Source organism: Diaphorina citri, unplaced genomic scaffold (genome assembly GCF_000475195.1).
Source record: "Diaphorina citri unplaced genomic scaffold, Diaci psyllid genome assembly version 1.1 scaffold355, whole genome shotgun sequence".
In the NCBI taxonomy this organism is placed as follows: domain Eukaryota; kingdom Metazoa; phylum Arthropoda; class Insecta; order Hemiptera; family Psyllidae; genus Diaphorina; species Diaphorina citri.
This window is the reverse complement of record NW_007377790.1, coordinates 153,323-165,592: the sequence shown is the minus strand read 5'-3', so window position 1 is coordinate 165,592 and position 12,270 is coordinate 153,323. Positions and strand designations below refer to the sequence as shown.

Here is a 12,270-nt window from a genome sequence, read left to right as displayed (position 1 = left end):
CCTTCTCTCTTCAATTTCGGGACGATAAGACCATAGCAGTTACAGTTCCCTCTGTCAAACCTCTAAAAAAAAAAAAAATGATTTTACTGTTCGTCTGTTCACAGATACCTGGCAGTTTTGAAGCCGTTAAGTCTCTCCCAGTACCCAAGTACTCCTGAAAACTCCACACCTACCCACCCAATATTAACCTATGTTACCTAGTTCTTATTAAAAAAAAAAAAAAACAACAGTCATTTTAGAGTCAGTCACTTGATAAGTTATGATTTATGAAACAACACTACTTACCAACAATTTTTCCAACTCTTCTGGCAACTGATTTACCTAAGTACTGCATGTATTACCTATCTAGGTACTTTTTTTATTTTTTACTTTGGCAATATTTCCCTACAAGACACCCCCCCCACAATTGTGCCTGATGCTATCAGTATAATCAGCAGGACTTTGTCTATCACACTGTTAAATCTCTAACACATTGAGTTCATTACCACCGCTACTATTGTTATAGTTGTGCCTTTTAGTCTGTCGAGGGCAGTGTGACTTTAGTGACAATGATATCCATAGGTGTGTCTATCTGTGTTCTAGCCACTATCTGTTACAGCAGTGCTGAAATTAAGGTGGGACCTTCTGTGTAGAATACTTTTTTATATGTTTACATAATGCCTGCCACTCACGCTCAGACCGTCTGACAGTGACAGTAGTCAGACCGTCTGACAGTGACAGTAGTCAGACCGTCTGACAGTGACAGTAGTCAGACCGTCTGACAGTGACGGTAGTCAGACCGTCTGACAGTGACGGTAGTCAGACCTAGGTCCGTCAGACGATCTGGGCCGTGGCGAGCGTAAGTATTGGGGTGTTGTGCCATTTCACTTACTTAGTTGAGTTTTTAGATACCTAATTAAGTAGTCACCGCGCCTACTTTATAAGCGCTCGATCACGAGATCGATGGCCGCACGGGCGAACTTAATTTCAAACGGATAAGGTTCGTTCTCGGAACGGCTGGCTTTCTCTTATCCTGTCCTACTTCTCTCTTCGATTTCGGGACGATAAAGCGGGGCGCACACTGAAGTCCCGAATACGCTCTGTCTCCGTCCCGACTAGGTTGTTTAATAAAAGCTTGAAACAACCTATGTTGTACTTAGTCGGGATTGAAACGAAACGTATTGGGGACATACGATTAACACCCATATTTATGAACAAAATGCTGGCTCTTAAGTTCGTGCTAAGCATAGTCTCAAGGCATTTGATTGGTCAATTTTGACTTGAGACTAAGAACGATCATTCTTGTTCATAAATACGAGTGTTAGTGTTCGCGCTGTCAGATAGTAAACAATATTTGGTGAAGCTATTACAATTTTGTTTGGTTTCATGTGTGCCCAGGTAGGAGATACATTACCAGATGCTCTGCTCCATGAGAACACACCACAGACCAAGATCCAAATAGCCGATGCTATCAAAGGCAAGAAGGTGATCATCTTCGGAGTACCGGGAGCTTTCACTCCAGGCTGCTCTGTGGTAAGTCGTTTCCGAAATTGGACGCTGTAACACTTTGAGTACCCAAGCAGAAAGGCGTAGTTTCGGACTATGTGGTGTCATATGGCAATCAAAGTGTTAAACGATGTGCTTTGCCTTTTTGTTATACCTACATAGTTCAATATATGTAGTCCAAAACCTCCTAACCTTACTGGTCCAGTGGTTAGCTCAGTGGAGCTAAATAAATATAATTTTATGACATGACTTGGAGTCAATTCATTCATCCAAAGTCCTAACCAATACATCACTAAGGTTGGTATATTTAATCAGAAGCTTATCTTCAGAGGAAGCTGGTCTATGAAGGTGAGAAAAAACCTGCCGAATCGGTTCGTGTAAAGATACACAGGCGTGCTTACTGGAACTTGGCCTGACGCACTGCCGTGCGGCGTGCGCTCAGATTTTTTCGAATTGTATTTGAAAACTAAAAGTATCTTGGTTAATGTTGTTTGCTTCAGACTCATCTGCCTGGCTATCTAGCGAAGGAGAAGGATCTCAAGGCGAAGGGTATTCATGAAATTTTCTGTATTGCTGTCAACGATGCCTTTGTCATGGAGGCGTGGTGCCGGAAGAATAATGCTGAGGGCAAGGTAAAAGTTGCTTTGTAAACCAGTAGGCAAGAGTTCAATCTCGGGATTTACCTTTGAAAAAACTCGTCGCCAGTCTAGTTAGCATGGAGGGGAGCGCGCCTGCCTTGTAAGCGCTAGGTCGCGGGTTCCCGCCCGGGGCGGATTTTATCCTAAACAGATAAGGTTCGTTGTTGGAAAGGCTGGCTTTCTCCTATCCTGTCTTCCTTCTCTCTCCGATTTCGGAATTTTAATACCTTAGCAGTTAGGTACAGTTCCTTCTAACTCTATCACACCTAAAAAAAATAAAAAAAAACTTTGTTCGTTCAAAGGCGCGGGTTCGATTCCCGCCCGGGGCGGATTTTATCCTGATGGGATAATGTTCGTTCTCGGAACGGCTAGCTTTCTCCTATCCTGTTTTCCTTCTCTCTTCGCTTTCGGGACCATCAGACCTCAGCCGTTGCAATTCCCTTTATCAAACCTCGAAAAAAAAAAACTCGGAACTCACTTCGTTCGTTCAATCATTTCCCCCCCCCCTTTTTTCACTTTCTATTACCATTATGTATAGGGAACCTATACAAGGTAATGGGAAAGTATCCAATCGGTCCAAATCTGTCCTATTCTAATAATAAAAAATCATCTCTTCCTATTCACAGATTCGATTCCTGGCGGATCCCAACTTGGAATTCACAAAGAAGCTGGGAGTCGAACACGAGATCCCCGTACTGGGAGGCTGGAGATCCAAGCGGTATTCTATGGTGGTTGATGATGGCAAGATCACTCAGCTCAATATTGAGCCTGATGGCACGGGACTGACCTGCTCTCTGGTGGACGAACTCAAACTTTAAACACTCTCCAAGCATCTCATCAGGGATTCCCTTGGGAAAACACTTCAGGTCATTAGGTCGCGTTTTCCGATTATACTCGTGTTAGCGTATTCCATTGAACATTTTGCTAGTAGGAAAATGCGCTTTTAGTAGAAGACATTGTTATAGTTGACATTGATGTTCTGAGTCCATGTCTGACTGGAAGGAGCAGAGGGAGTCCATAGTAACAAGTCTGATGTAAACCTGCAAGTAGACAACATGTTTCCATACTTATCATATTACTTACATACATTCCGTGTCCGTAAAGTTTATTTTCATGTTTATCAACATAGAATTATTATCAAAGCAAAACCACATGAAATATTTTCAGTTCTAAAATGGATATTTTTAGTTTTACAGGATTACTGTCTCATGTTAATTGAAAGTGACCTAACTTTGTTTTGGGTCCGGATTTGCGGAAGGAAAAAATGGTTTAGTTTACAGAGTTCTTCTTCCCGAGCAAAACGAAGGGACAAAATTGAATTGAATTGAATGTTCTTATATATTTTTTCATAATTGATTTATACACATAATTGATTTATACTATACTATATATGATCAAAATTATACAATAAAATCAGAAAAAAAATCAGATATACAATAAAATACAGAAATAGAAATAAAAATCAGATACTTACCTGTTGTAAATGAGCTCATAGATATGTTTATTAGGGAACTGCAGATAGGCTGTGGGCAGTTGTATGTCCACCTGAATCAAAGCTTTCCTACAGGCATCATCTATAAAGTTGTTAATCTCGGCTTTGTCGCCTGGTATCACCAACTCTTCTCCTTCATCTGAAATCACACAATCCCTCTCCATTAACGAAGTGAGTTTTAAATTTTAATTTCGACTATTTTTCATTTAGATTGTCTGTTTGATTCACCATAACTCTCGAACGGTTTTTTTTTTTTTTTATTAAATTTGGCAGAAATTTTTACCATAATAATAATATCATCCTCAATCTAGTGATTAAATATAAGTATAATCGCCTGGTATCACCAACTCTTCTCCTTCATCTGAAATCACACAATCCCTCTCCATTAACGAAGTGAGTTTTAAAATTTAATTTCGACTATTTTTCATTTACGAGTAGATTGTCTGTTTGATTCATCATAACTCTCGAACGGGTTTTGTTTTTTTTTTGTAATTAAATATGGCAGAAATTTTCACCATAATAATAATATCACCCTCAATCTAGTGATTAAATGTAAGTATATTACGTGAAAAACACCTGTTACCTCGTCAGGGTTTTCCCGTAACATATACATAAATGTCTCTTAAGATACATATTACGTCTGGCTAGGGGACGTTAAACAGAGAGTAGACTAGCGTCTAGCTGTGGGACTATAAACAGGGAGGAGAACAGCTAACCCTAACCAGCCTAGCTAGCTCGCAGTTTTAAAGGCTACATAGTGTACTTACGCTAGTTCCACCGAGTTAGCTGTGGAGGAGCGGCTACTCTTCTTGCAATGTTTGAGTCTAATCTTGACATCCGGTTGTTGGGTGATGGGGTGTTTAGGTATCGGGTCTGTCTGTTCGCCATCCTCGCGCATGAATTTCAGGAGCTGAAAACAAGTGCAACACCAACAACAAGATACATATTTGCTTATTAGATTTCGGGACGTAAATGCATTTACTTACACAGAGTTCTATCAGTGGACTTAGCATGTGGAGCATCGCCACCATCATGGAATATTTTCCTATAGGTAAACGGGGAGGCAAAACAAGTGTTATGTTATGTAATGTGATTTATTAAAATAAAAAAAGACATTTAATTGTTCTATATTTTTAAATGTTAAAATAATAATAAAACATGATCTTTGATAGAGGGAACCGTAACTGCTAAAGTCTTATCGTCTCGAAAGAAGAGAGAAGGAGAGCAGGATAAGAGAAAGCCAGCCGTTCCGAGAACGAACCTTATCTGTTTAGGATACAGTCCGCCAAGGGCAGGAAGCGCTTAAAATGTTTAACGCTTCATAGTTGAGACTAGAATACACTCGGATCACAAGTCTGTAAGAATAGAATAGAAGACAATCGAGCCCGGGACCTTCTACATGGAAAGCTCATGTTGACATATGACGGTAGTTGGACCAGTTTTCTACGGACTAGATTAGAGTAGACCCTCCCAAAACCATACCTAAAACCGCTAGACCATACCTAAAACCGCTAGACCCCTATTTACTAACACTGGAGCAACCGTTAGCGGTAGGTATTTTGTTGACAGTATAGGAGCAGTTAAGAGTATAGGTAGGTTGAGTAGATCAGCTGAGTCTGGCTGGGAGATTAGGGAGGATATACCAGCCTGAACTTAACTTTAATCTGCCAAAGAAATAGCAAAGGTTAAGTGCGTAACTGACAAACCCAAGTCCAAAGGGGGTGCAGAAAGGCGTAGTTTCGGACTATGTGGTGTCATATGGCAATCAAAGTGTTAAACGATGTGCTTTGCCTTTTTGTTATACCTACATAGTTCAATATATGTAGTCCAAAACCTCCTAACCTTACTGGTCCAGTGGTTAGCTCAGTGGAGCTAAATAAATATAATTTTATGACATGACTTGGAGTCAATTCATTCATCCAAAGTCCTAACCAATACATCACTAAGGTTGGTATATTTAATCAGAAGCTTATCTTCAGAGGAAGCTGGTCTATGAAGGTGAGAGAAAACCTGCCGAATCGGTTCGTGTAAAGATACACAGGCGTGCTTACTGGAACTTGGCCTGACGCACTGCCGTGCGCTCATTTTTTTTCGAATTGTATATGAAAACTAAAAGTATCTTGGTTAATATGTTGTTTGCTTCAGACTCATCTGCCTGGCTATCTAGCGAAGGAGAAGGATCTCAAGGCGAAGGGTATTCATGAAATTTTCTGTATTGCTGTCAACGATGCCTTTGTCATGGAGGCGTGGTGCCGGAAGAATAATGCTGAGGGCAAGGTAAAAGTTGCTTTGTAAACCAGTAGGCAAGAGTACTGCGGTTCAGGACGAGCCAATTAAACATGGCTAGAGACCATCACCCCGGTGTATGGCAGATACAAAAAGATGTCTTTTCTTTACTCAGCCAACACCATACAGTGAAAGCTAAAGCCGCTACAACAACAACAACAACAACAACAACAACAACAACAACAACAACATAATTGAATTATTTAAGCGAAGACCGTTGCACATTGGAAGCGTATAAGCGCGACTTCGTGGACGTGCAACTTTCAGTAGTGCGTAGGTAATGTAGTCACCTGCAAAATTAAACCTATGAAAATACTCGTAGTAGATATAACATACGTACCTTAGCAGTTAGGTACAGTTCCTTCTAACTCTATCACACCTAAAAAAAATAAAAAAAAACTTTGTTCGTTCAAAGGCCGCGGGTTCGATTCCCGCCCGGGGCGGATTTTATCCTGATGGGATAATGTTCGTTCTCGGAACGGCTAGCTTTCTCCTATCCTGTTTTCCTTCTCTCTTCGCTTTCGGGACCATCAGACCTCAGCCGTTGCAATTCCCTTTATCAAACCTCGAAAAAAAAAAACTCGGAACTCACTTCGTTCGTTCAATCATTTCCCCCCTTTTTTTCGCTTTCTATTACCATTATGTATAGGGAACCTATACAAGGTAATGGGAAAGTATTCAATCGGTCCAAATCTGTCCTATTCTAATAATAAAAAATCATCTCTTCCTATTCACAGATTCGATTCCTGGCGGATCCCAACTTGGAATTCACAAAGAAGCTGGGAGTCGAACACGAGATCCCCGTACTGGGAGGCTGGAGATCCAAGCGGTATTCTATGGTGGTTGATGATGGCAAGATCACTCAGCTCAATATTGAGCCTGATGGCACGGGACTGACCTGCTCTCTGGTGGACGAACTCAAACTTTAAACACTCTCCAAGCATCTCATCAGGGATTCCCTTGGGAAAACACTTCAGGTCATTAGGTCGCGTTTTCCGATTATACTCGTGTTAGCGTATTCCATTGAACATTTTGCTAGTAGGAAAATGCGCTTTTAGTTGACTTTTAAAAAACGTAAATGAAACTCAAGATCTCAAGTCCAAAGTAGAGTCATGTTTTTTTCTTCCGGAATTTATCTATCAAATGATGTTCGAGAGATGTTTGAAGTTGCAGGGACTAATTCGATTGTGGGTTGTGTTGTGAAAACCTGGCTTTTTCCCTTTGCTTTATATTTACATGCTCTTCGTGCATAGTTGTTCAGCCACTTCCCTGCTTTTAAATGAAAGTAAATCTACTTCTAATGCCTTTCCTTAATATAAGATACCTTAGAAATCGATACAGAGTAAAAACGATAGGTTTAAAAATGTATTTTATCTTCACATGTGTTGTAAAATAAACGTACCCATTACCTGGTAAGAAGGTACATGACAACATCAAGTTTCGAGTTTTTATTTTGCTCTTAGTACAGTTCCTGGGGGGCCTATTTCACGAAATAATTCTGACGTTACTGGCTTCTTTCTCATGTTGACCCTATCACGTAAATGGGAAGTATTGTGTCTCTTCTCGCCCATCTGATGGACATACTACCGCATGGGCATGCTACAACACAGACACGTAAAACCGAACACAGCAGATGTTACATCGCTACGAAATAAAGGCGGTAAAACACCCATCTTGGGAGAGTAAAAATTGCGCCAAGCGTTCTCACCAGCCTATTTCACGAAATAATTCTGACGTTACTGGCTTCTTTCTCATGTTGACCCTATCACGTAAATGGGAAGTATTGTGTCTCTTCTCGAGACTTCTCGCCCATCTGATGGACATACTACCGCATGGGCATGCTACAACACAGACACGTAAAACCCAACACAGCAGATGTTACATCGCTACGAAATAAAGGCGGTAAAACACCCATCTTGGGAGAGGAAAAATTGCGCCAAGCGTTCTCACCAATTTCCATGTCTCGACCAGACATTTCGATAGGTAAAAGGTAAGTAGATATATCACACTTTGAACTTCTTCCCATAGTCTCCGCCTCCATTCGTATGATTATGATGCAGTGAGGTGGGAGGTTGGGTGGCAGAGAGTGACTTGGGTCGTATGGAGCAGCCAGGACAGGAGTGTAGAATGTCGTGAATGAAAAGATCGCAATCCAAACAGTAGATCACCTGACATGAGCCACACTTGTATACCTGGGAAACATAATAGAAAAAACTCAGCTCAGTGGTAACGCGTTTGCTTGCCATGCAGAAGGTTTCGGGTTCGAATCCCACCATCGACAAAAAATTTGCACTCATATTCCGATTGCAAATATTTCAACGGGTTAATTTCTGGTTTTCTAGTGTTGAAATTCTAGTGTTGAAATCGAAACTGTTGTGTCTCTTATCGCGCATCTGATGAGGAACATACTACGGATGGGCATGCTACGACACAGACAACATGAATGTAGCAGCTGTTTCATTGCTACGAAATAAAAACGGAGTGCAGTGAGGTGGGAGGTTGGGTGGCAGAGAGTGACTTGGGTCGTATGGAGCAGCCAGGACAGGAGTGTAGAATGTCGTGAATGAAAAGGTCGCAATCCAAACAGTAGATCACCTGACATGAGCCACACTTGTATACCTGAGAATAGAATATAAAACAGACAATTACCAATTACTAGTGGTACAATATGGTACGATAGTGCATCTACCACGGAGCTGAAAAGAAACTCAACCAGTTAGTAACTCGAGTTTGTAACTAGTTACTAACAGATTGGTAACTTGACCCTACACACGAGGCTACTCGGTAGTAACTGAAGTCTCTAGTGTCGTTATGAATATCAATTGTGCTCCACCTCCCCCTTAGCTTAGTTAGTAGCACGTCTGCCTTGTAAGCACTAGGTCGTGGGGGCGGATTTTATCCTGAACTGAATATTTTCGTTCTCCTGTCCTGTCTTCCTTCTCTTTTCGCTTTCAGGACGATAAGACCTTGTCAGTTAGCGCTTTCTCTATCAAACCTCTTGGAAAACTAAAATCTTAGAAATATGGATTAAGCTTAGAGACTCCAATATTGTAAAAGAACAAAATTGAAATTGAAAAAAAAAAACTCACATTTTTCTCTTGGCTAAAAGATTTCTGACAGGCAAAGCAATGTTTCCTGGGCAGGGACGACAGGCAACTCTTCACTTCTAACGCTAGGAACGGCTTAACAGGCGCCAAATGATGAAGGGACCGCGCCAAATGTAGGGACGTGGCCAAAGTGAGGCCACAGGTCCGACACTCGACGGGCAACTCGCAGTACTTGCTTCGACATTGCGGACAGAAGTAGCCCAGTTTGTTCAGTTTGCTGGGGGATTGCGTGTTGGTCTTGTTGGTCGTGTTGTTGTTGTTGGCCGCGCTCCCACCTGTGGAACCATCCTCCAGATGACTGAAACAAGAAAACAACCAACATGGTAAAACTAACTAAGCAGGGAACGACATTTGTGACAAGCATTTATGCTTAAAACAATTAAAATTCCTTTTTTTTTTGGTAAAACTAAGGCCTGAGAGCCTGTTCCACATTAGAATCATAGTCGCACAACTTTTAGTAGCGTGGAGTCCCGTGATACCGCCTGAGAATGAGAATTCAAACCTACGAAAATCATACAGACATCTTACATTCCAGGAGACCCATGTCACGCGACTCCAGTATAAGAGGTCTGTACTCTGTATCATTTTCATAGATTTGTATTTTCAGGGAAGGTAACCACTAGGCGAGGTTAACGGCGGAGGAGTTCTTTACCACCTAACCCTTGGTAAATGAGGATAAAATTCCATGCCTCGTGCAGTTTCTTTGTGTTATTATATCACAACTTTGGTGCTCACTGCAGCATTGTAGGATTTTTTCCAATATCTCAATAATCCTAACATCCAATGTTTACCTACCATGCTGGCACAGGTCGCTATGTGCATTTATATGTCATAGCTGAGTGGGCCCCGCAACATCCAGTCACGGAATCAATCATTTGCATGATACAAATTTCATGACCCCGCCGGGAATCGAACCCGGGTCTCCCGCGTGCAAGGCGAGCGCAGTGATCATTACGCCATGGGAGCTGACTATTGAAGACAAATATCCTATGATTAATTGGTATTCTGTGCTTTTATTTGGCAACCAGCCCGAGGTTGGCAGATTGTTTATGTATGTTTTTAAAAATATATAAATCTCTTCTTCTTCTCTACCCACACTCACCACATGCACGTTGTAAACGGAGCCTCCTTGCCTCCGTGTGAGAGATGATGTGGGAATCCCATCTTCACTAGAGATGCTTCCACTGAGTCTGGCATCGGTATAGGTTCTACCTGACCACTGAGCAGGTCACGGAAATGTCTATCGTCCAATACTACAGCATAGGAACCCCGAGTAACACGAGCTAGGAGTTTATACACGCATACCTCGGCCGCTAAACCGATTACACTGCATCGGATACCGGCTGTTGATAATTGCTGAAATGTTCAAACATAAGGAATTAGAGTCAGGGAGGACAGCTAACAATGAATACTCGTAGCTTCGAAAGATAGGCCTTTATGATGGTTGATTGCAGTCCAGATTGAGCCCAGGAAAAATATATCTTGCAAAAAAAAGTTGGTAGAGGCAACTGTGGCAATGGAGGTCTTGTCATCTCGAAATTGAACAGAAGAATGTTGTTTGCAAATGTCGGGTTCGAGCTAGGAGTTTATACACGCATACCTCGGCCGCTAAACCGATTACACTGCATCGGATACCGGCTGTTGATAATTGCTGAAATGTTCGAACATAAGGAATTGTAGTCAAGGAGGACAGCTAACAATGAATACTCGTAGCTTCGAAAGATAGGCCTTATGATGGTTGATTGCAGTCCAGATTGAGCCCAGGAAAAATATATCTTGCAAAAAAAAGTTGGTAGAGGCAACTGTGCCAATGGAGGTCTTGTCATCTCGAAATTGAACAGAAGAACAGGGTAGGAGAAAGACAGCAGTTCAGAGTATCAACTCTATCTGTTTAAGATAAAGTTTGTCCCGCACGGAAGTCGAACCCGCGACCTAGTGCTTACAATGCAGACGCGTTACACCTTCAAGCTAACTAGGCTGGCACGAAACAACTTTGAAAGACTTCATTTTCTTTTTTACAAAGTAGAATAGAATAGAATATACCTTGTTTATACTACCAGCATAGGACTGAAAAGTCCCTTTACTCCCGCAGTCTAAACAAGGGTTCTCAATACTACACCACCGAGGCAGTAGTAAAATGCAGTCTGTTTCGCAGTCTAAAGTAAGTAGGTAGTTTTGTTTTATCTATACCACCTAACCCTTGGTAAATGAGGATAAAATGCCTCGCCTGGGATCGAACCCGTGACCAGGCGAGGGTTCTCAATACTACACCACCGAGGCAGTAATAATGAGTCCTTTACATATTCTTCACAATCATATTTATTCAGTTAGCAAATGACAAGAGTGACAAGAAATCTACGTGATTAAAAAGAAAATCCTATTGAAGACAAATATCCTATGATTGTTGTTGTTGTTGTTGTAGTAGCCAAAGTCCCACCAGGTTCTTCCATCCCCATCTGTTACTGGTAGGCCCAGGTGTTCAGCCACTTCAATTGGTTTCAGCCACATATCCTATGATTAATTGGTATTCTGTGCTTTTATTTGGCAACCAGCCAGAGGCTGGCAGATTGTTTATGTATCTCTACCCACACTCACCACATGCACGTTGTAAACGGAGCCTCCTTGCCTCCGTGTGATAGGTGATGTGGGAATCAATCATTTGCATGATACAAATTTCATGACCCCGCCGGGAATCGAACCCGGGTCTCCCGCGTGCAAGGCGAGCGCAGTGATCATTACGCCATGGGAGCTGACTATTGAAGACAAATATCCTATGATTAATTGGTATTCTGTGCTTTTATTTGGCAACCAGCCCGAGGTTGGCAGATTGTTTATGTATGTTTTTAAAAATATATAAATCTCTTCTTCTTCTCTACCCACACTCACCACATGCACGTTGTAAACGGAGCCTCCTTGCCTCCGTGTGAGAGATGATGTGGGAATCCCATCTTCACTAGAGATGCTTCCACTGAGTCTGGCATCGGAAAGGAAAATTCCGTTGGTCCTCATTTTTTCTGCTCTATGACTTTGAAACATGACCCAAGTAAGCGCAACTGATCTATTGGGGAAATACTGACATCACAGCAGAAAAACACTTGAAACTGATGTTTCAACGTTCAACAGATTGAAACCACACCGCCTATTAGTCACCTACTGAGTCCTTGTCACCTACTTTCATAGACAATAGAAAGTAAAATCCTATCCTATTGTACCGGAGAGGTAAGGGAGGGGGAAGCTATACCTATCATGAACTTTTGGTTTC

General features: G+C 41.7%; 3 protein-coding genes and 1 long non-coding RNA gene across 4 annotated transcripts in view; 2 read left to right on the top strand and 2 right to left on the bottom strand.

Annotated features, from left to right (window-relative positions):
• Positions 1–464: 464 nt before the first annotated feature.
• On the top strand, positions 465–3,059 carry LOC103507956 (peroxiredoxin-5, mitochondrial-like). Its single transcript, XM_008472476.3, has 4 exons — positions 465–614; positions 1,378–1,512; positions 1,986–2,117; positions 2,750–3,059. Exons 1-4 carry the CDS (start codon positions 549–551, stop codon positions 2,939–2,941), a joined length of 525 nt encoding a protein of 174 aa, XP_008470698.1. The 5' UTR covers positions 465–548; the 3' UTR covers positions 2,942–3,059.
• A 24-nt stretch (positions 3,060–3,083) lies between these two features.
• Positions 3,084–4,680, bottom strand: LOC103507957. The gene is made up of 3 exons (XR_541287.3): positions 4,602–4,680; positions 3,598–3,754; positions 3,084–3,163 (listed from the first exon to the last, which is right to left on the bottom strand). It is a non-coding gene; the product is annotated as an uncharacterized LOC103507957 (long non-coding RNA).
• A 1,066-nt stretch (positions 4,681–5,746) lies between these two features.
• On the top strand, positions 5,747–7,338 carry LOC103507966 (peroxiredoxin-5, mitochondrial-like). Its single transcript, XM_026822693.1, has 2 exons — positions 5,747–5,892; positions 6,639–7,338. Exons 1-2 carry the CDS (start codon positions 5,854–5,856, stop codon positions 6,828–6,830), a joined length of 231 nt encoding a protein of 76 aa, XP_026678494.1. The 5' UTR covers positions 5,747–5,853; the 3' UTR covers positions 6,831–7,338.
• Positions 7,339–7,904: 566 nt separating this feature from the next.
• LOC103507965 overlaps positions 7,905–12,270 on the bottom strand; it is a 37,388-nt gene continuing 33,022 nt past the window's right edge. Inside the window, exons 22-25 of the mRNA XM_017443543.2 lie at positions 10,111–10,364; positions 8,991–9,306; positions 8,380–8,520; positions 7,905–8,093 (exon numbers count right to left, since the gene is read on the bottom strand). Of these exons, the coding sequence (XP_017299032.1) occupies positions 7,905–8,093; positions 8,380–8,520; positions 8,991–9,306; positions 10,111–10,364 (900 nt within the window). The remainder of the gene's footprint in view (positions 8,094–8,379; positions 8,521–8,990; positions 9,307–10,110; positions 10,365–12,270) is intronic.

What these genes read in the sequence shown, in the direction of transcription:
- LOC103507966 (XM_026822693.1), top strand. Translation starts at nt 5,854, where the DNA reads ATGGAGGCGTGGTGCCGGAAGAATAATGCTGAGGGCAAG. An exon ending in AGAATAATGCTGAGGGCAAG is followed by an intron (nt 5,893 to 6,638) that starts GTAAAAGTTGCT and finishes TCCTATTCACAG; the next exon opens with ATTCGATTCCTGGCGGATCC.
- LOC103507956 (XM_008472476.3), top strand. Translation starts at nt 549, where the DNA reads ATGATATCCATAGGTGTGTCTATCTGTGTTCTAGCCACTATCTGTTAC. An exon ending in TCACTCCAGGCTGCTCTGTG is followed by an intron (nt 1,513 to 1,985) that starts GTAAGTCGTTTC and finishes TGTTTGCTTCAG; the next exon opens with ACTCATCTGCCTGGCTATCT. An exon ending in AGAATAATGCTGAGGGCAAG is followed by an intron (nt 2,118 to 2,749) that starts GTAAAAGTTGCT and finishes TCCTATTCACAG; the next exon opens with ATTCGATTCCTGGCGGATCC.